Raw genomic sequence first — 21658 nt, forward strand, 5'->3', positions numbered from 1 at the left:
CTCTGTAACGATGCGTGGTTTCAGAGAAAAAGAGACTTTGAAAGCTGTCTCTCTGGTTTTCTCCACCTGCTCTGCGCTTTTAGGTTTATTCAGGTTGTCTTTGTCTAATGTTAAAAGTACCTTGATGATCTGGAACAGAGAAGTGAGATGAATACGCAAAAATAAATTATATTTGGTAGGGGGCAAATCACTTTTTACAAGACTACAGTATGAATACTATACAAACTAGGCTTAGGTGAACATCTCTTTTAACCCCTTAGCAGTACATTAACAACAGATGTGTGTACTTTATCAGGTGAGCTTAGAAGCTGAGCACAATCAATACAAATCTGATGCGCTGAGCCCAATCAATAAAGCTGTGCTATACAGCTGGCCCCAGAGAGTAACTCCTGCGATTGGCACTACAGTTGCAATCAAAATGATTAAATCCCTCTTGCAAATTATGTTTATTAGTAACATTTGCTAAATTTATACAATTTGCAATAAACCAATCAGACAAGAACAATATAAAATATCTCAACACAACTGATATACCAAGTGGTTTCTACGAATTCATCGCAAAATTCCACTTTTAATAATTACTGCAGTGTCACAATTATTCAACCCCTTCATGACAAGTGTGTTTGTTTAGTACTTAATAGAGCACCTTTGGCTGTTGTGATCTGCTGTGAACATGGGATAATTTCCTAACAATTAATTGAATTCATTGTGCCCTCCACATGCTGCAGGTTTCCTTTACTAGAGGAAGCAAAGCAGCACCAGCTCATCACCGATCTACCACCATGCTTCCCTGTAGACAGGTTGTTCTATTCAGTGTATGCTTCATTCTTCCTTCCCAACACATACTGCTGATCCTTTGGCCTAGAAAGTTCCAGTTTTGTTTCTGTGACTTAGCCTTTTGCTGTCATTTGAGGGATTTTTTAAAATTAACAATCTGCCGCCTCCTGAATCTGGCAGCAGCCAGTGTTAGTTTCCCCTTTTTGCCACATCCAGGTAGTGTAGCCAGAGTTCCTCTAACTTTGAACTTGTGAACTCTGCTTCCAGCTGTATATCTAGGAGTAGTCAATGCTTTTACATCATTTTATATCCTTTTATATATTCCAGCTATTTAATTCTGATCTCTTAACTCCTTTGGACCATTTGTGCTCTTGCTTCAAATTTCGGACAAATCCAATGTACACAGTGTTACTTTAAAGGGAACCTGTCAGCAGGATTGTGCACAGTAACCTATACAATGTTAGATCGACGCTGTTATACTGATTACAATGATACCTTGGTTGATGAAATTCGTCTTGTGGTTGTTGATTAATCTTTATTTTCAGTTTTTAGTTAATGAGATTCTCATGCCCCAGAGCTGTTCTTTTTTTTAAAAGAATATACAGATATTTATTATGTAAACTAGGGGGCAGGTCAGTGAGGGATCAGTGACCTGTCAGCAGTGTGCATTATGAATATCTAATCAGAGCACCACATGAAGACCCCCCACAGCACGAGCATATCATTAACTCTAGACCGAAAATAAAGATTAAAGAACAACCACAAGACGGATTTCATCACCTAAGGTATCATTGTAAGGCCGGGGTCACACTTGCGATTGTTGCCATTTCCAGTGTAGGGATGCTGTTCAGCTAGGAATTCTGGTGTGGCTGTGTCTTGTGGTGCTGCTAAGCCAGTGTATGTATGCGTGTGCTGTCCAGTAGATGTAATCAGCTACCTGCTGTGGATTAAGGGGCAGCGCCACACCCTATTGAAACTCCCAGCAGTCTGATGTCAGTTGACATTTATTGTATTTGATTTTCCTTTATTGCTGGTGTTCTCTTGTTGTATTTTGCTCCTGATCTGGCTTATGAGGTCAACTTTGTCTTTCTTTGCTTTTTCCCCTGATCTTGACTTTGGCAAGTTTGACCCCGCTTTGGCTGAATTTCTGGTACTTGACACGAGAAATATCCCTGACTTTGTCTCTTGATTTTGCTCCTCCAGTTACAGACCCTGCTACTTTGATTACTTCAGCCTCATGCTTGATCCTCCAGCCAGCAGCTATTCTGTGGACACAACCCAGGATGGCCTATGGTACAATCAGATCCCTGCATAGAAGTTAAAGGGCGAAGGCCAGTTTTCCTCTCGGACCTGAAAGCTGGAGTAGCTGGTGCCAAGTTTGTTCAAAGTTGGCTTTTTAAGCTGATGGCCTCAGGCAAACTTTACAATTATTGGAGTTTTTTTATTGTTGATAAAATGCAGCATATATTAAACTAATGATAGAGCCACACTTTTTTAACTAGGTTCATGGTTTGTGTCATGTACTTTTTTTGGTCACAGAACTTCTATAGTCTATTTTATTGCATTACAGTACAAACCAAAGTCAAGAAGTGTACTGACAAAGAAGTTAGTTCATAGTGTACCATTGTTGTGTATTACTTTTTTTTAGTATTTTCAGCTACGTATAACTATTTATTGGCTGGTATTTGACCTCAAATTTTATTATAACAATACGGATTTCTACTGTTCGTGTGCTGTAAAAAAAAAAAAAAAAATCTGAATAACATTCCATTTGAAATGCCAGTGGAATCTTGTCTTCCAAGCTCAGAAGATAGTTGACATCAATGAAAATCAAAGATCTCTACTTCTATGTTTGATGGTAAAAAAAAAAACAATTTTAGATCCAATTAAAGTGCCAATTTTTTGGAGCACACAAGACAAATGGATCTATTTTGATTCTTTGTTTATCTGATTTTCATCCTTTTTTTGGCTAATTTTTTTTTGCAAATATTCAATGTATTTATTACCTTGAGTGGTATTATTGCTATACAATAATACTAGTGGTATTATTGTAGTCTTTCCGTTAGCACATCTCCCTAAGCAAATGCAATAAAGCCAATTGGAATGTCATATGCACCCTAAATTTCTGTCAATTAAACCATCAGCTCACCACACAGAAAAACAATCGGTAACAGCTCATTCGACAGAAAAAATAGTGTTATGGGGTCACGGAAAATAACAACACCACAAACCAATAAAAAAAAATTGACAAATTACTGATTTTTTATTTATTATTTAATTAAATCTATATGAAATCTATAAAAATCAATATCAAGTTTGGTATTACTGTAATCGTACTGTCCTGGAGAATCATGTTTTTAGGGCCATTTTCACAATACAATAAATACCGCAATAGCAAAACACCAAAAAAAAAAAATGGTGGAATTGCAATTTTTTTTCACTATTTTATAGATTTGATTTTTTTTTTTGTTTTTTCTGTACATTGGATGGTAAAATGGATAATGTCATTCAAAACTACAAGTTGTGTTGCAACAAAAAAGCCAACAATAAAATAATAAAGTTGTAGCTCTTGGAAGAATGTAAGGGATAGATACAAATGTAAAAAACAATCATGGTTCTGGAGACAAGGAGATTTACAGCCCAAGTTGTTTCCTGAGTTGTTCTAACGTCAATAATCCTAAATGTGTGTTATGCCGGTGTTCTTCACATGCGATTTGCATACTCGTGGTCATTATTATAATTATTTATATAGCACCATAAATTCCATGTACATGAGATCGGGGTTACATCAAAATACAAATATCACTTACAGTAAGCAAACTAACAATGACAGACTGGTACAGAGGGAAGAGGACCCGCCAAACTCATTGTGGGAACTTAGCCCAATAAGTAGGCCTCATCCAGACATCCATTTTTCATGTACAAGTTGTATCTGTCCTTTTCAAAGATGGCACTCGTACCTAGGATCATGTATTGGGCTGTTCACATGTCTGTCTTTTTTTGTGTACCGACTGGTTCATGCAATATTGTGGAGACCTGTTCAATATTAACCAAATGGTCAATCAAACTCAGCAATGCAAGTCTAAGGGACCAAACATAGATGAAAATTTGAAGAAACTATGAACAAAATTACTGATGATGCTAGCAATGTTTTTTCTCGTACGTGAATTCCTGATGCTAAACCCATTTGTTAATTTTAAACTTGGTCCAGAAAACCCCTTTAGGGTATGTGCACGTGTTGAGGATTTGTTGCGGATCCGCAGCTGATTTTCCGCAGATCCGCAAGTGTTTGACCATGCAATGTTAACCAATAGAAAAATAAAATTGCTGTGCACATGCTGCGGAAGATCCGCAGTGGTTTATTTTTCGCAGCATGTCAATTCTTTGTGCGGATTCCGCTGCATTTCTACACCCATTTCATTATAGAAAACGGCAGGCCAAAAAATGCATGACAAACCACTTAAAATCCGCATTAAATACGCACACAAAAAAAAGCATGAAAAATGCGCGGATTTTGACCTGCGGATTCTGCCAAGAGATGCAGAATCCACGCAGGAAATTCCTTAACCCAATCCGCAACGTGTGCACTAGGGTGACTGCAAAAAATCGATGTCGCACGCTAGGGTTGTAAATCCAAAAGTTAGGAAATAAAAATTAAAAGAGGTAGGAAGTAACCGACTTTAACGATCTTCTGACAAAAGATGAAGAACAAAAGCAATATGTCCTGCAAGTTGTAAGCAAATGCCGAGCATTATATTCTGACGTTTCAAAAACTACTTTAACAAAAGCTCTAGAATAGATTAGATAACTATGTAAAATTATCAACTCATGTAGGTTAGCGTGCTCTGATGGTTCATCTGTGCTACTGAGCAATTTATTAGCCATTAACAACTTTTCATTGTCTGTAATGGTGGGATCAAAAAACGATAATCCCACCAACTCTGCATTCAAATACCACAAATGGTTCGAAAATTTGGTCAGGGCTATTTCTGCAATGTTGTTGTCACATTCTTTATAGTCTAACAGACTATGCAAAATACCTAAATCTTAAAATACCTCAATTTGGATTTTTTCAAACTTTGAGCGACGAGCGGCACGGGTTAACGTCGTTTGATCGAGCTCAAATTTTGGCTATCTCAATATCTGGAAAGGGGAATCGTTTTGTGGGGTCCAGACGAACAAGATTCTGACATTTTCCCCCCCCCATATGAGATCCAGTTACCCTAGTGTGCACATATCCTTAGGCTCGGGTCACACTTGCGAGTGCAATGAGAGGAAACTTGTGCATCAATATCCGGCACTCGGGACCAGAGTGTGCGGCTGCATGCTCCGGTCCGAACCGCCGACGGCTGTGCCGGGTATTGAGGCAAGAGTCTCACGCTGCACTCGCAGTTTTGACCCCGGCCTTAAATGTTTTATATACCTTTAGTGCTTTCAGAGTTCTACTTTATTTTTCATGCTTGTTCGATGGGATCGATGAAATGTTTCATATTGCCTATAAAATTCATAACACAATTCACACTCTGACTCCCCCATGATAAAAACTCATTTGTGTAGCAAGACCCCCCCCACAATTAGTGCTCATCCACTAAATAGACATAAAAAAGGAGTTTCCGGCCAATGTTTTTATCATTACATCTTGTAAGACCTTGTCGTATACGACATATTTGTATTATAATCGCATGGCACTACTAAATAAAAATACCTTTTGAGATAAAATAGACTTTATTTTTAAAGTTAAATGTAATTTTAATGTGTCTTCTTTCTACAGGACATAGTGCGATTTTCGAGACTGAAAGATCTGGTGAAATCCATCTGGAGCTTGTATTAAAGTCTGTCAATTTATATGTCCCCACCCTACAATGAAAGAGAACAAGAGATTAAATATTACAACTCACCTACACAGTGCAGCAAAAAGAAGCCTCAGCAGCTGCGAGATATCTCCTGTGTGCACAGGCAGAGCCTAAGACCACAGTCACACTATCAGTATTTGGTCAGTATTTCACATCTGTGTTTGTAAGCCAAAACCAGGAGTGGAACAATCAGAGGAAAAGGATAATAGAAACACGGCTTTCAGATGTGTGGATTTTAGTGAATGCGTGGGTGAAAAGAAATTGCAGCATGCGCTAGTTTCTTCTGTATGGCCTGGAGGATGTCACCTGTTCAAGTCTATGGGGGTGCAAAAAAAAAAAAAATCAGATCCCGTCAGATTCAACCATATAGCATCCGGTTTTATGGATACATTGCAGCTCTTTAGCATATAAAACTGCATTTTGTCTTGTACATTTTAATAACTGATGATTTTTTTTTTTTTAAAAAGTAGCCATAAGGATTGCATATGGATAACTATTGTGATGAAAATCGTCCGTTTCTTCCTCAATGAAAACTGGACAATTTTTTATATGCTCTTGAGAACTTAGCATATGAGTGAGGAAAAACAGCTGTGTTCCTACGGCCTCATTCAGACATCCGCTCTTCACGAATGGGTTACATCCGTGTTTTTCACTGATAGAACAAGTACCAATTATAGTCTATGGGTGTTTCACAAGTCCGAGTTTATTTGTGGCCTGATTGTGTGCAAAGAAGAAACTTGGGCTTTTCCATTTTCGATCTAAGTTACAAATCAAACTCGCCCTGTCATATTAATCAGTGAATGAAAAAACAACAATATTTTTTTTAAGGATGGATTCAGACAAGCCAGAAAATCATATAATTGTTCATCTGTATTGTCATCTGTCATCCAGTGTCTTTAACACCACCCACAGCTGAAAACCAGTAAGGGTATGTGCACACGCTACGGATTCTGCTGCAGATCCCCAGCGGTTTTGGTCCTGCGGATCCCCAGCAGTTTCTGCTGCGGTGTACAGTACCATTATAATCAATAAAAAATGAAAACCGCAGTGCAGACAGTGTGGATTTTTCCGCGTGGATTTGATGCGGTTTCAAAACCGCAGCATGTCAATTCTTTGTGCAGAATTCGCAGCAGTTTTACACCTGCTCCATTGTAGAGGTGTCAAACCGCAGGCCAATCCGCAGGTCTTTTGACCTGCGGTTTTTGACAAATCCGCGTGGAAAAATCCGTAGGACAATCCGCAGCGTGTGCACACACCCTTAAAGCGAACCTGTCGGCTGTTTTGGCCGCTATAAGATGCGGCCAGTGCCTTTCAGGGCTTATCTACAGCATACTATAACACTCACAAGTGTGACCTCGGCCCATTCCACTGACTGGCAGCTTCCTGTGTAGACTTAATATTAACAGGAAGATGTTAACCAATGGTGGGGGCGGGGTTACACCGAAGGACTAAATGGCACGAGACAACTAGTCCTGTAGTGATAATCTCTTGCTGCTAAAACATTAATTTTTATTAAATATCAACACACAGCCTAGTAAATGACAAATTAGCGGAATCAGGCTCTTAGCCCCTTGGATAACATATAAAAAACAGCTCACAGGTTCCCTTTGATAAATATTAACCATCTTTTTTTTTTTAATTCTGCAATTTTTACATGAACACAGTTAGTATATTATTGTTTCTAGGCTACAAACAAGTAAAGACATTGCAGACATGGGTCATACATAATTGGCTCATGCAGAACCTGAACAAAGGCTGTCACAAACATCTGTACTTCGTAATATGATTGAGAACCATCTATTGTTGCCATTGGAGTATCTATAATGAAAGTTCTGGAAAAGGCTTTTCTAGATACTCAGGGAAAAATTATTATACTCAATTAAATATGAGGAAGCTAAAACATTTTGAGTTTTGACCCTCAGGAGCCACCAATCATTAGAACTGTTGTTATAATGGTCATCAGACTTTCCTGAGTGTGACCTGCTGATAGGATACAGATCATGAATGCTTTAGTCCTTTCATTGTTTTCTAATTTGTATGGGAAACATTTAAGAAATATATTTTCTAATTCACTTTCTTAATATTACTTTTGCGGATAAAACAAGGATAGCAAGCGCAGCAGAAAACAGCACTGGCAATAGCATCACCGATTCTTTCCATGCTTGGTACACTTTATTTGTAAAACTGGAGCTAGAGAAGACATGAGGTATGGTGTGATGCTGAGAATATGAGAACCGTTCAGTGTGAAACAGATAAAAGAGTCACAATTCTAGAAATCTCCGCGGCCCTGAGTTCCGACCTTTCCATCCTTTGAAAACTGCTGGTCATCATTGTCTCCGTATCGGCTCAAAGGAATGATTTTCATTGATGTTTTCTTCATGGAGTACCAACGGCTGCGCCATGTTGCCCAAATGATACCATTGTCGTAACCTCCGGTAGTATCAGACTCGGAGTAGGTGCCATCTGAAAGAAATGAAATAGAAAAAAATTAGTAAGTGATTTTTTTTTTACCATCTAGTCTTGGTTCATGCAATAACAGCCAAAGGTTTGTGAAAAAGAAACAGTGTCCAGCACTGACACTAATTAAACATTTAAAGGGAATCTGTCACCCCTTTTTTGAGATATCATATAATGATATCATTCAATTGTGTGTTACATAAGGATTCTCTTAATACTTTTGCTTCCCCCTGACCCCGCACCTTTCATGCATAAATATCTTTTTTATATCGGTTCTGATGTATGTAAACTGCAGTGGTCCGGTCCGCTGGGCGGGGCTTATTCACCTGCTCCTCCCTGTCTTGCTCTGTGCATTTCTTCTTGTGTAGAGCAAGACAGGGAGGGGGGGGGCATGTGAATAAGCCCCGCCCATCGGACCGGACAGCGGCAGTTTACATGCATCTGAACCGATATAAAAAAGGTATTTATGCATGAAAGGTGCGGGGTCAGGGGGAAGCAAAAGTACTAAGAGAATCCTTATGTGACACACAATTGAATGATATCATTATATGATATCTCAAAAAAGGGGTGACAGATTCCCTATAAAGGGAACCTGTAACCAGGAGATAACTTGAAATTTCCATGTTAATGACACTATTAGACTGTAGATTAGCCACACATCTAATGGTTAATAGAGTTTTCCTGGTGACAGATTCCTTTTAATGGGTTGAGGCCAGGGATTGTATAAAATTGTGACTCAAGTAGGCGAAAAATTAATTTTATGCTAGGATATAGATGAATGAATCAATAACGTAGCACATCCAAGCTGAGACAATATATATCTCAATGGCTGAAATGTGTCCAGGGCTGAATGAAGTCAAGGTTTTTCAACCGGCAAAATGTATATGCCTAGGTTCACATACAAGACTATTACCTGGATAATATTTGCCATTGAGCTGACCAGCATGACATCTGTTCATCCACCATCCAGATCCATCTTGCTCAGCACAGTTTCCTTCAAATTTGTCATTATCTTTGTCAAAAGTGCTGAACTGCATGCCATTGTGAGAGGTGAAGAACTTGTCACTTGGATCATCTCCAAAATCAACGCCATCAAATGCATCTCCAGCATCACCACCAAGAAAATATGCATATGTCAGCCGGTACTTATCCTTTTCAGCACCCAGTCTGAATGTGGAATAGTCCGCTACGCTGTATAGGAAAAAGGAAGGGTTATTTTAAGTTAAAAACAATTTAAATGTGGTACTTTAAGACTTAAATTCTCCATTGACACCAACAAATGATCAGACTTAAAGGGGTTGTCCGGGCTTTTCACATAATCTCAGTGCATATCTGGGCTGCAGAATGCTGACAATAAGTAATTTACCTTATGTGGCCAGTTTGCAGGGTTCGCTAGATATCATCTCTTGCTTGTAAGAAAAACGTCCAGGAGGGTGTGTTCTGGCATTAAAATGAGAACTGGTCGTTTCCTCCTCACTAGTTTCACTTTCCATAGATCACTGTTCAGCGTGTGTCTGGGGGAGGAGCAGCTGGGTGGTCCTGCTCTCTGCACTGAGGCTGCTAGAGGGGGAGGATTTGTTACTGTGTGAGGAGGGCTTGTTCATGTGGTCGGGGAGGGCCTGTAGCTATGGAGGGTGGGGTTGTTGCTACAGACAGCATGCTTTTAGTAGAGTAGGAGGAAATGACCAGTTCTCATTTCAATGCCAGAACACACCCCCCCTGGACGTTTTTCTTACAAGCAAGAGACGATATCTAGCAAACCCTGCAAACTGGCCACAGAAGGTAAATTACTTATTATCAGCATTCTGCAGCCCAGATATGCACTGAGCTTATGTGAAAAGCCCGAACAACCCCTTTAAATATCAGTATACATAAAAAACATAGTATAGCCTTTCAATATTGCCAGCTATGTGATTGCATAAATCTATGTTCCCAGGTGTAGTAGCTGGTGAGTTTTGGATGTTGCAGATTTAAAACATGCAACACAGGTGAGTTTACACAACATAAAAAGAAAGTACAGTTGAGCAAAAGATTTCTGTAAATCTCATCCAATTTGCTGGAACTTTAAGATGCTGCGTTTTTTGGGCAGCAAAAACACACAGTGTCCAAAATTCACCAAAACCTCATCGTGAGGGCTTAACGTTACTGGAGAGTCAAACAGACATATAACTCAGATGAGGATGGCAACAAAATCCTGATAATGGCATCACCTCTCCCACTAGGAGCAGGTATTTCCATACAGCTTTCATGCTCCTATCCGGAGAGCCGATGGCCAGCCCGAGCATTGCGTTGTGATCCTGGTCAGAGTTATGCGGCCATGTGACTCTCACCATAGGACAATAAACTTTTCTGATGCCGATTATGCATTATGCCATGAGGTTACATTTACTTCAGGATGTCCTGTTCAACTCTTTGGAGTACATTTAAACTTTGGATTAATAAAACATGCCATTTTAAGGAAATAGCAGGGGACGTGTGCTGGATTTATTCTCATCGTGCCCTTCACACCTTGTGTTATTTTGATGAATTTGGTGCATTTTGCATTCCATCTATTTAGGCTGATGTACTAGATCACAGCAAGTTCCACAATAGTCTATGGCCCCCCAATTCACCAGGAGGGGAGTTGGTCATGCCAGACTTGATGAGGTTGTGTGTTGGAGTCAGATACAAGTGATCATTAAGTGGTGAGCACTTTAGGCGTATCTCAAAAGTGTTGCGTGCCTCTGTGCGCCTCACAATAAATATTACTACTTTCAGGGACTGAAGAAAAATTTATAGTGTAAGGTATGCTGCAGCTCACCATTAATTAGATGAGCAGGTGACGCCATACCCTGTACAGCCCCAGTCTCGCCAATTTTTTTTGCGAAGCTGGGTAAAAACTGATGTCAAAACGCAAAAAGTCACCCAAAAACTCTACACAAAAATGTCGTAAACTTCAAACTGTCTGGCGTCAATACTTGGATGCATTGGGTCCTTTGAATCCTCTGAACAGACAAGTGCAGAAAACAAGCCTATACTTTCACTTTTTGGGGCATTGCTATCAAATGTGCGAGTTTGGGGCTCATAGGTCATGATTTGCATTTTTCACCTCTTATGGCCGCTCCAGTCCTCGAGTTCTATCCTCAGAACATATGGCGTGGTGCTTTGGGTGCTGAGTAGATGAATCTTTTCATTTCCAAGCCAATACTCTGTTGTGTCAGTTGGTGACAAATATCCAAAGCCTTCTTTATATTGGACCCAGTTCTTATTGAAGTCCACACTGCCATCAAGCCTCTGGGGAAAAAAGAAGTACAGAAATCACTTTATATTATTGTATTTCCTGAAGCTAAGGTTACACCATGCAGATTTGATGTAGTTTTTGTGTAGACAAGCATGATACTGATGGTCAATTTTCTTACTGCATGTTGTTTAACAGGGTCTTTGCCACAATCCCAAAGGTATTGCACATTGAGTAACTGGGCCTATTAACCCTTTGTACATTGTTAGGCCTAATTCAGATATCCAGTTTTCACATTCATGTTCTATCCATGCTTTTCACAAAATGGAACACGTACCCATTATAATCTATGTAGATCATATCTACACCCATGCGTTTTTAGTTTATTTCCGCAGAAACGCCCTGAAAATGCATGTTAATGGATTTTCTGCATCTAATGCAAGTCTATAGGGAAAATCTGCGTAAAAAAAGAAGCACAGGGGGCATGAGGTTTCTCTAAATCCTATCCACTTTGCTGAAACTGTAAGATGCTGTGTTTTTGGTGCAGTGAAAATGCGCAGCATCAAAAACTCACTACAAACTCATCTCCTTCTGCAGTCGACAACAACCACTACCAATTACTCAGAGCTGCTGTTTAGCCATGTACATTCCATTGTCAATTAATATAGTATTTTGGTTTAAAGCACAAACAATCACATCTCCAGGTTCTCTAGGGCAGGGTTCCCCAACGCCGGTCCTGAAGGCCCACCAACAGATCATGTTTTCTGGATTTCCTTTGTATTGCACAGGTGAAGCAATTATCACCTGAGCAATACTAAGGAAATCCTGAAAACATGATCTGTTGGTGGGCCTTGAGGACTGTACAGTAGTTGGGGAACCCTGCTCTAGGGAGCTAAAAAATAAAATGAAAATTATGTAATACACTTGTTCAAAAGAACAAAGATGGGGAAATATATCAACATTTTAATCATCTCTTCTCCTTATTCAAAAATGAAAAAAGCTTGCTGTTTTTCGGCTACCGATTCTTCCAATAAATTCAGTGAAAAGCAATTAAAATGTTGTATGTACCCCAAAATTAAATATTAAAAACAACAACTTCCCCAGATAAAAAAAACACTCTCACAGCAGCTCCATCAGTAAAAAAAAGTCCCTGTCTCAGGAAATCTGAGTGCAGTCTGAATTTCATGGACTGACTGAATGGAGAAGATGGAGAATTTTTTTTATCTTCTCCTCATCTGAGAAAATGGGATCACACTATGACCAAACTCTGATCAGAGTATGATTACCATAATCAGACCGATTTATTAGCCTTTGGTGCAGATTCAGACCAGTGTATTTCACAGTCCTTATATCCACCATAATGCTTGACCGAACATACGGCCTTACATGCATCTAAGGCTGTGTGCACACGCTGCGGATTCTGCTGCGGTTCCGCAGCGGATTTGGCCGCTGCGGGTCCGCAGCAGTTTTTGCTGCGGTGTACAGCACCATTATTCCCTATGGGAATAAAAAAACGCAGTACAGACGGTGCGGATTTTTCCGCGCGGTTTTCCTGCGGTTTTGAAACCGCAGAAAAAATTGACATGTCAATTCTTTCTGCGGATTCCGCAGCGGTTTCCTATCTCCACCATTGTGGAGATGGTGAAACCGCAGGGCCAAACCGCAGGATAATATAAAATCTGTGCGGCCAAATCCGCACCCCATTCCGCAGCGTGTGCACGTAGCCTAAAGGTATGTTGCCACGGTCAGGAACTGGCAGCGCTTTGGACGCAGCACATGTCTGCTCCGTCCAAAGCGCTGCTGTGTTTTGAACACAGATGATTCCACATGTGGTTACTGAACCGAGCGGATCCACCGCATCCAATACATTGTACAGGTGAGATAAATTGACATGCTGCAGTCTGGAAAGACGTGCCGCATATCCATCTCCGCAGGTAAGCCGCAGGCGTTAGTGCACGCATAGTGGGGACATGTGATGTCTTGAAAACCCATCCACTATGTTGTAACATCTGGACGCTGCAGATGTGCGCAGCGTCCAACCCGCAGCGTTTACTGACCGTGGGGACGTACCCTGAGGGTGTGTGCACACGCTGTGGATTGTCCTGCGGATTTTTCCGCGCGGATTTGTCAAAAACCGCAGGTAAATCCGCAGGTCAAAAGACCTGCGGTTTATCTGCAGTTTTTCTGCTGTTTTCCCCTGCGGCTTGACACCTGCCATGGAGCAGGTGCCAAACCGCAGCGGAATCCGCACAAAGAATTGACATGCTGCGGTTTTGAAACCGCAGCAAATCCACACGGAAAAATCTGCACTGTCTGCACTGCGGTTTTCATTGATTTTAATGGTATTCGCAGCGTGTGCACACACCCTGAGAGTCTGGAAGTTCACTTTGGGAGGACCACGGTGAGTCCGAGCATTGTGGTCTGAATATTGACTGTAAGATACACCCATATGAACCTGGCCTAAGGCTATATTCCACATGTTGATATATACGTGTAGTACAGCCCATTTCTTTTCTGTGTGTGTCATCAGTTTTGCATCTGTGTCTTTCTCCATGTCTGAACATAGTCTCAGCAAAAGATCAGTTAAATACAAATTAAATCATTAAAGTACAAAGTATGTCTTTCATCCTTTCGTAATGGATCCTCATAGACTTTAGTGGTCAAGGATGATCATTACAACAGATGACAATAGGACATGCTCAAGTGTCAGGACTTGGACAGAAGGATGTGTGTACAGATCACTGAAGCTCTGTGTGTCTGTGTTCTTTCCATGTAAAATAAAAAAATAGACAGCACTAGAAGGTTTACAACGCATGTGTGAATGCAGCCAAAAATGGAGCTGTTTCATGTCCTGGACCAGTCTTGATTGCCGTATTCACACAGTCAACATTTATCACCTATCCACAACACAGATGACAATTGCTGATCAGTTTGGCCCCACCTATAGGACCCCCACCTATCACTAGAATGGGTGTCCTAAGGTCTCTATTCCTTCTCAATGGAAAACCAGAGTTCACATCACATTTGACCAAATGTTTGAGACTCTTTCAGGGCTTCTGTCTGAAGCTATTAATATTGCGATTCAGATTGAACCCGCGATAGAGCCCTGATGGACCCAGTCACTATATTGAGGCAGATGAAGTCACTTTGTAGCCAATCTAGCCTCTGTTCTAGAGGTGTCTGTCTTTTTAGGCAGACACAAAAGCAAAGTCTTCCACACATTTGTGTATGTTTGTTAGGGCACATGCAGATATCGGACAGATCTTGGACCGCAATGCACGGATTGGCTGCTGGACTCCTAACAGCTTCATGTATTATTACAAGCCTGACACGCTCAGGTTAGGAGATCCGCGGCCAGTCCATGCATTGTGGTCTATAATCAGACCGAGATCCATGGATGGTGCCTACAACGTTGCACTACCTTTAGAGCTGTACACCGTACCTGGGCAATAGAGACCCACTAAAAAGTGACACAACATCAGGAGTCCCTCTGGAGCTCCACTTTATGATTCTAGCCTATTTTCACTCACTCTTTGTAGAACGGTCCATGCAGCACCAGATGGCTGAATTTCACAATAAACCAGGAACTGCTGCTTGGCTTTTATAGGCTTGACATAGTAGAGACCACTGGTCCGTGCTCCCTTATTTGCAACTTCTTGACAATCTGAAATGAAAAAAAAACGTTCCCTATCAATACTTCTCTCATATTAGGAATGGTTAATATTGTAGGAGTAGCAGATGGTTCACACAGACAAGAAGTCCATCTATTTTCTCCAATCTTAAGCCATACCTTTTCCTGTGAACTCCTGTATTTCGACAGTATCTTTGCATGGTTGTTGGCACTGGTTCTCCAGAACCGATATCTTCTGCTTCAGCAGGGTAATCTTCTGTGAGTTTGAGTTCAGTATTTCTTGTAATTCTCTATATAAAATGTACAAAAGAAACTTGTTATAATAAACTAAACAGAAGTTCATGAGTGAAGCATCTTTTATTTTGTAAAATATTAATGCTTTCTCCATACTGAATGAGCAGAATAATTATTTTAGATCACATTCTAGAAAGCCATAATCAGATAAGTGACTGGCTTTACTTTTATAAGAGTAGCAGTCTGGCATTGTGCAGTTTCCTTATGTCCGAAACTTCTTCTTGAATAACTATTCCTATTATCCCCACAGCTTCCTGTTGCCTTATTCATTCATTTCAAGAATATAGAGAACTATTAATTATACATTTAAATTACTCACTGTATGATCCTCTCATTTTCTGTAATTGTCCTTTCATATCTTGTAATCTCATCCAGCATACTTCTGGATTTCTGTGTAGGATCTTTAATCCCTATATATTTAAATAAAACAATATACGAAAATAAATACCAAGGGTATAATATGTTTGCAAAGAACACAAATGACTAAAAGTGATATATCACCATATTTCAGATCTCTGAGACTTGATGAAGCTGGTACACTTACTTTGAAAATGTATGCAAAAATAACTGTACAATCCTTTTTGAAACTTTTCCTTGCCTATTTATTAAATGAACATTTTAAGAGTTCAACTAGAGCTGGATTCCTAAAGATTCCTAGGATTATAAAGCCATTGTGGCATGATTTTTTAAACTAAGTACGCCGGCCTCATCAGGTCCTAGACATGTGTTTAATTGTAAAATCTGGCGTTAGAATCGCTTTCATCTCTACACGAGCCGCGTTCCTTACCTTGAGGAGCTGTTTGGGGCTTTGTCCCGACTTGTTGCATGTCAGTCACAATTATGGTAGTAGTCGTTGTGTCATTTCTAATTTGATTTAAAAGTCCTTCGAAATACTGCAGATCTGTGTCTACTTCTGTGTAGTATGTGTTTAGAAAGTCTGAGACTCCGCATGTAGTTGGACAGTACTCCCCCTAGAAGCAGACAATAATTAAGCCCTTAAAAAAAGTCCTTAACGACACTACAGATCACCAAGGGATCCTTACAATTAATTAGTATACTTACAAATCGGTCATCTAGGATGCAGCAGTTATCTGTGTTTGGCACCAGGTTCTGCAGAAAGAAATACATAGGTATTGCGGTAAATTCTATTTAGTAGTATTTTAAGAATGTATTTGCATAACTCAGCTGCTATCCAAATACACTAATAAAATGCTCAATGAATATATCTAGATTTCCAATGTATAACTAAGGCTCTGTACTCACAGAATAAGTGCTGGAGAAGAGGAGTATGGACTGGAGAAATAGCACAACCTGGTGGTACAATCGTGTCATTGTAGCAGGTCCTCTTTCTCCTGTACCTGCTTAGCTGGATAGTTCACAAATGAAGTGGACCTTGCAGGTTACTGCAGTTTTATGCGCTGCCCCTGGCTGACAGAAACCATGCAAATAGGAACAATGATTTGTCCAGAGGTCAGATAAAAGGTCAGGTGGGAGGAGCTCAGAAGAGAACATGAGTCAATTTGTCTTTGGAGACAATTATTAAACAACTTTTCTTTTTTTTTTAGTAATTGTGGATTGCGCTGGTTGCTCAATGAGTTGATTTCCAGTAATGTTTTGTGCTTTAAACAACCAGGATCTATCATTGTGCTACAATAAAAAGACTGGAATTTAAGACTTAAGCATTGCTATGTGGAAATACTATTACCGGCTCGGTGGGCACTGTGTGTACATCACGACATACAGAACACACACCACTTATATGGGACATTATTATTTATTTATATAGCACCATTAATTCCATGGTGCTGTACATGAGAAGGGGGGTTATAAACAAAGTTATAGATATCGTTAACAGTAAACAAATTTACAATGACAGACGGGTGCAGAGGGGAGAGGACCCTGTCCTTGCGGACTTGCATTCTATGGGATAGTGGGGAAGAGACAGAAGGTCGGGGGTGCAGCAGCTCTGGTGGGGATGAGGCGGCGGCTCAGGCGGTGGTGAGGCGGCAGAATGGTTATTGCAGACTGTAAGCTTTCCTGAAAAGATGGGTTTTCAGGTTCCGAGGGTGGTGGATAATCGGACGTGGTGAGGCATGGCATTTCTGAGGATAGGGGATATTCGGGAGAAATCTTGGAGGAGGTTGTGTGAGGAACGAATAAGTGTGGAGGAGTGGAGGAGGTCTTGGGAGGATCGAAGATTACGTGAGGGAAGATATTGGGAGATTAGTTCGGAGATATAGGGACTGGAAAGGTTGTGGATGGCTTTGTAGGTCAGTGTTAGTAGTTTGAACTGGATTCGTTGGGGAATTGGGAGCCAATGGAGGGATTTTCAGAGGGGGGAGACAGGTGGAGTAGCGAGCAGAGAGGTGGATTTGTCGGGCAGCATAATTGAGGACAGACTGGAGTGGTGCAAGAGAGTTAGCAGGGAGGCCACAGAGGAGAGTGTTGCAGTAGTCAAGGTGGGAGATGATGAGGGCATGTACAAGAGTTTTAGTAGATTGAGGACAGAGGAAGGGATGGATTCTGGAAATATTTTTGAGTTGGAGGCGACAGGAGGTGGTAAGAGATTGGACGTGTGGTTTAAAGGACAGAGCAGAGTCGAGAGTTACTCCGAGGCAGCGGATTTCACGTGCTGGAGAGAGCGTGATGCCGTTTACCATAATAGATAGATCGGGTATGGAAGATACGTGAGATGGAGGAAAGATAATGAGTTCAGTTTTGTCTACGTTGAGTTTTAGGAAGCGAGCGGTGAAAAAGGAGGATATGGCTGATAGACACTCCGGGATTCTGGACAGCAGAGAGGTGACATCTGGGCCAGAGAGGTAGATATGAGTGTCATCTGCTTACAGGTCGTACTGGAAGTCATGGGACTTTATGAGTTGTCCTAGGCCAAGAGTATAGATGGAAAAAAGTAGGGGCCCGAGGACAGAGCCTTGGGGGACTCCAACAGAGAGGGACGGGATGAGGAGGTAGTGTGGGAGTGGGAAACGCTGAATGTGCAGTCAGAAAGGTATGAGGAAATCCAGGACAGGGCAAGGTCTTTGATGCCAAGGGATGAAAGAATCTGTAGCAGTAGGCAGTGATCAACTGTGTCAAAGGCAGAGGACAGGTCAAGAAGGAGGAGGATAGAGAACTGTCTGTTAGCTTTGGCTGTGAGTAAGTCATTAGTAATTTTGGTCAGGGCAGTTTCAGTGGAGTGGTGGGGGCGGAAGCCAGATTGCAGGATGTCAAGGAGGGAGTTAGATGAGAGGTGGGAGGAAAGTTGAGCATGGACATGCTGTTCAAGGAGTTTGGAAGCAAACGGGAGCAGTGATATAGGGCGATAGATGGGCATAGCAGTTGGGTCAAGGTTTGATTTTTTGAGGATGGGTGTTATGGTGGCATGTTTGAAGGCAAAGGGGAAGGTTCCAGAAGTTAGGGATAGGTTGATGAGATGGGTTAGGGCTGGAATGATCATGTTAGTGAGGTTGGGGAGCAGGTGGGAAGGGATGGGGTCAAGTGCACAGGTGATGAGGCGTGACTTGGAAAGGAGATTAGTAAGCTCTCCTTCAGTGATGTTGGAGAGGGAGGTTATTAGGGAAGGGCAGAGGTCTGGTATGTGGAGCGGTTGGGGTGGTGGAACTGTAAAGGTTTGCCTTGTTTGGTCAATCTTGTTTTTGAAGTAGGTGGCAAAGTCCTCAGCAGAGATGAGGGGAGTTGGAGGTGGCAGTGGTGGGCGGAGGAGAGAGTTGAATGTGCTGAACAGTTGTTTTGGGTTGTGGGATAATGAAGATACAAGGTTTGTGAAATAGGTCTGTTTAGCAGAGGTGAGGGCTGATTTAAAGGCAAGTGTAGCTTGTTTGAAAGCAGTGAAGTCGTCTGGCAGGCGTGTTTTCTTCTAACGCCGCTCCGCGACCCTGGATGCTTGTCAAAGTTTTTTGGTGAGGTTGTTTTGCCAGGGTTGCCTATTGGTTTGTCGCACTTTGTCATGCATGAGAGGGGCAACTGAGTCTATGGCTGATGTGAGGGTGGCATTGTAGAAAGCGGTGGCACTGTCCGTGTTGTGGAGTGAAGATATGGAGGACAGAGGTAGAAGAGAGTCAGAGTCTGTGGATGTTTAGGTGTGTGAGGTTTCTGCGAGGATGTGCTAGTGGCTGGACATGGGGGGCAGGTGAGAAGGACAAGGATGAGAAGGTGAGTACATGGTGGTCAGATAGGGGGCAGGGAGAGGTTGTGAGATTAGATAGGGAACAGAGGCGGGTGAAGAGAGGTCTAGTGTATGTCCATCTGTGTGGGTGGCTGTGGAGGACCACTGAGTAAGTCCAAAGGATGAGGTAAGTGACAGGAGTTTGGAGGCTGCTGGCTGGTGGGTGTCAATGGAGATGTTGAAGTCCCCCATGATGATGGTGGGGATGTCAGCAGAGAGAAAGTGGAGGAGCCAGGTGGAGAATTGGTCGATGAAGGCAGTGGCTGAGCCCGGTGGTCAGTATATGACAGCCATTTGGAGATCAGAGGGAGAGTAAATACGGACAGAGTGAACCTCGAAAGAAGGGAGGATAAGGGAGGGTGGGGGGTTGGATAGGGTTGAAGAACAGTTTTTAGAAAGGAGGAAACCCACTCCTCCACCTTGTCTGTTGCCAGGGCGAGGAGTGTGGGTAAAGTGGAGGCCGCCATAACTCAGTGCGGCCGGGGAGGCCGTGTCAGGGGGTGTCAGCCAGGTCTCAGTGAGGGCCAGGAAGGAAAGGTTGCGGGAGGTAAAGAGGTCGTGGATTACGTGGATCTTGTAAGGATACGGGCATCACCGACATACAGAGCACACACCAGTTACATGGGACATGTTAGGATACGGGTATCACCGACATACAGAGCACACACCAGTTACATGAGACATGTTAGGATACGGGTATCACTGACATACAGAGCACATACCAGTTACATGGGACATGTTAGGGTACGGGCATCACCTACATACAGAGCACACACCAATTACATGGGACATGTTAGGATACGGGTATCACCGACATACAGCGCACACACCAGTTACATGGGACATGTTAGGATATGGGTATCACCGACATACAGAGCACACACCAGTTACATGGGACATGTTAGGATACGGGCATCACCTACATACAAAGCACACACCAGTTACATGGGACATGTTAGGATACAGGCATCACCGACATACAGAGCATGTCACGTGCCAACACGGTTACGTCCAGCGGACGACACAATGAACACCAACAATGGGATGGAATGGGGAGAGGAAGACTTTCAAAGTAGGGAACAAGGGATGGATCACCTCCTAAGCTCCAACCTATGCCTGTCCCTAAACTCCCCCAACGCTCTAAGCGGGTCAGTATATGATATAAGCGATCGGACGTTCGTAGGTACATATTCCATTAGGGACTAGTGATAAGTGCACATGCTTGGATATCGTGTTATCAGAGCATGCTCAGGTGTTATCCAAGTATCTCGGGCTTGCTCTAGTAATATGTTAGAGTCCCTGTGACTGCATGATTCGCGGCTGTTATACAGCCGCAACACATGCAGGTATTGCGCTTGTTAGGTAATCCCCGCATGTGTTGCGGCTATCAAACAGCCGCGAATCATGCAGCCCCGGAGTCTCAAACATATTACTCGAGCATGCCCGAGATATTCGGAAAACAACTGAGCATGCTCGGATAACACAATTTCCAAGCATGCTTGCTCATCATCATTAGAGACTATAGAAAAGTAAAAAATAATTAATAAAAGTTTTTAAGAATATATTTATGAAGTATAAAGTAATTTCCTCATTAAGGCTATGTGCACACATTGAGAATTGCCACGGAAATTTCCGCGGGAATTCCGCAACTCCCTGCCGCGGGAAATACGCTAGAAATTCGCAGGCATAATTCCTGCGTATTTCCGGCGAAAAACTAGCGTTTTGCAAGCGATCTGTAGCATCGCTTGGAAAACTGATTGAAAGGTTGGTCACACTCGTCAAACATAGTGTTTGACAAGTGTGACCAACTTTTTACTATTGAAGCTGCCTATGCGGCATTAGTAGTAAAAAGATATACATCTGTGACCTCGTCTCCCGGTACTTTCCTGCACGCAACCTCCGATCCTCACAAGATCTCCTTCTCTACTCCCCTCTTATCTCCTCTTCCCACAATCGCATACAAGATTTCTCTCGCGCATCACCCCTACTCTGGAACTCTCTACCACAACATATCAGACTCTCACCTACCATCGAAACCTTCAAAAAGAGCCTGAAGACCCACCTCTTCCGACAAGCCTATAACCTGCAGTAACCACCGATCGACCAAACCGCTGCACGACCAGCTCTACCCTCGCCTACTGTATTATCACCCATCCCTTGAAGATTGTGAGCCCTCGCGGGCAGGGTCCTCTCTCCTCCTGTACCAGTTATGACTTGTATTGTTTAAGATTATTGTACTTGTT

At 42.0% G+C, this 21658-nt stretch overlaps 1 protein-coding gene across 2 annotated transcripts; it reads right to left on the minus strand.

Annotated features, from left to right (window-relative positions):
* Positions 1 to 5483: 5483 nt before the first annotated feature.
* On the minus strand, positions 5484 to 16649 carry FGG (fibrinogen gamma chain). Of its 2 annotated transcripts, XM_073576399.1 has the most exons (10): positions 16493 to 16649; positions 16292 to 16339; positions 16017 to 16200; positions 15549 to 15639; positions 15095 to 15225; positions 14835 to 14968; positions 11176 to 11360; positions 9001 to 9278; positions 7930 to 8093; positions 5484 to 5634 (listed from the first exon to the last, which is right to left on the minus strand). In XM_073576399.1, exons 1-10 carry the CDS (start codon positions 16559 to 16561, stop codon positions 5620 to 5622), a joined length of 1299 nt encoding a protein of 432 aa, XP_073432500.1. In that variant the 5' UTR covers positions 16562 to 16649; the 3' UTR covers positions 5484 to 5619. The 2 variants fall into 2 exon arrangements, with proteins under 2 accessions (XP_073432500.1, XP_073432499.1); XM_073576398.1 differs by lacking the exon at positions 5484 to 5634 and having other exon boundaries at positions 6316 to 8093.
* Positions 16650 to 21658: the final 5009 nt, after the last annotated feature.

This window comes from Dendrobates tinctorius, unplaced genomic scaffold, assembly GCF_039654945.1.
Source record: "Dendrobates tinctorius isolate UK_male_01 unplaced genomic scaffold, ASM3965494v1 ptg000008l, whole genome shotgun sequence".
NCBI lineage: Eukaryota > Metazoa > Chordata > Amphibia > Anura > Dendrobatidae > Dendrobates > Dendrobates tinctorius.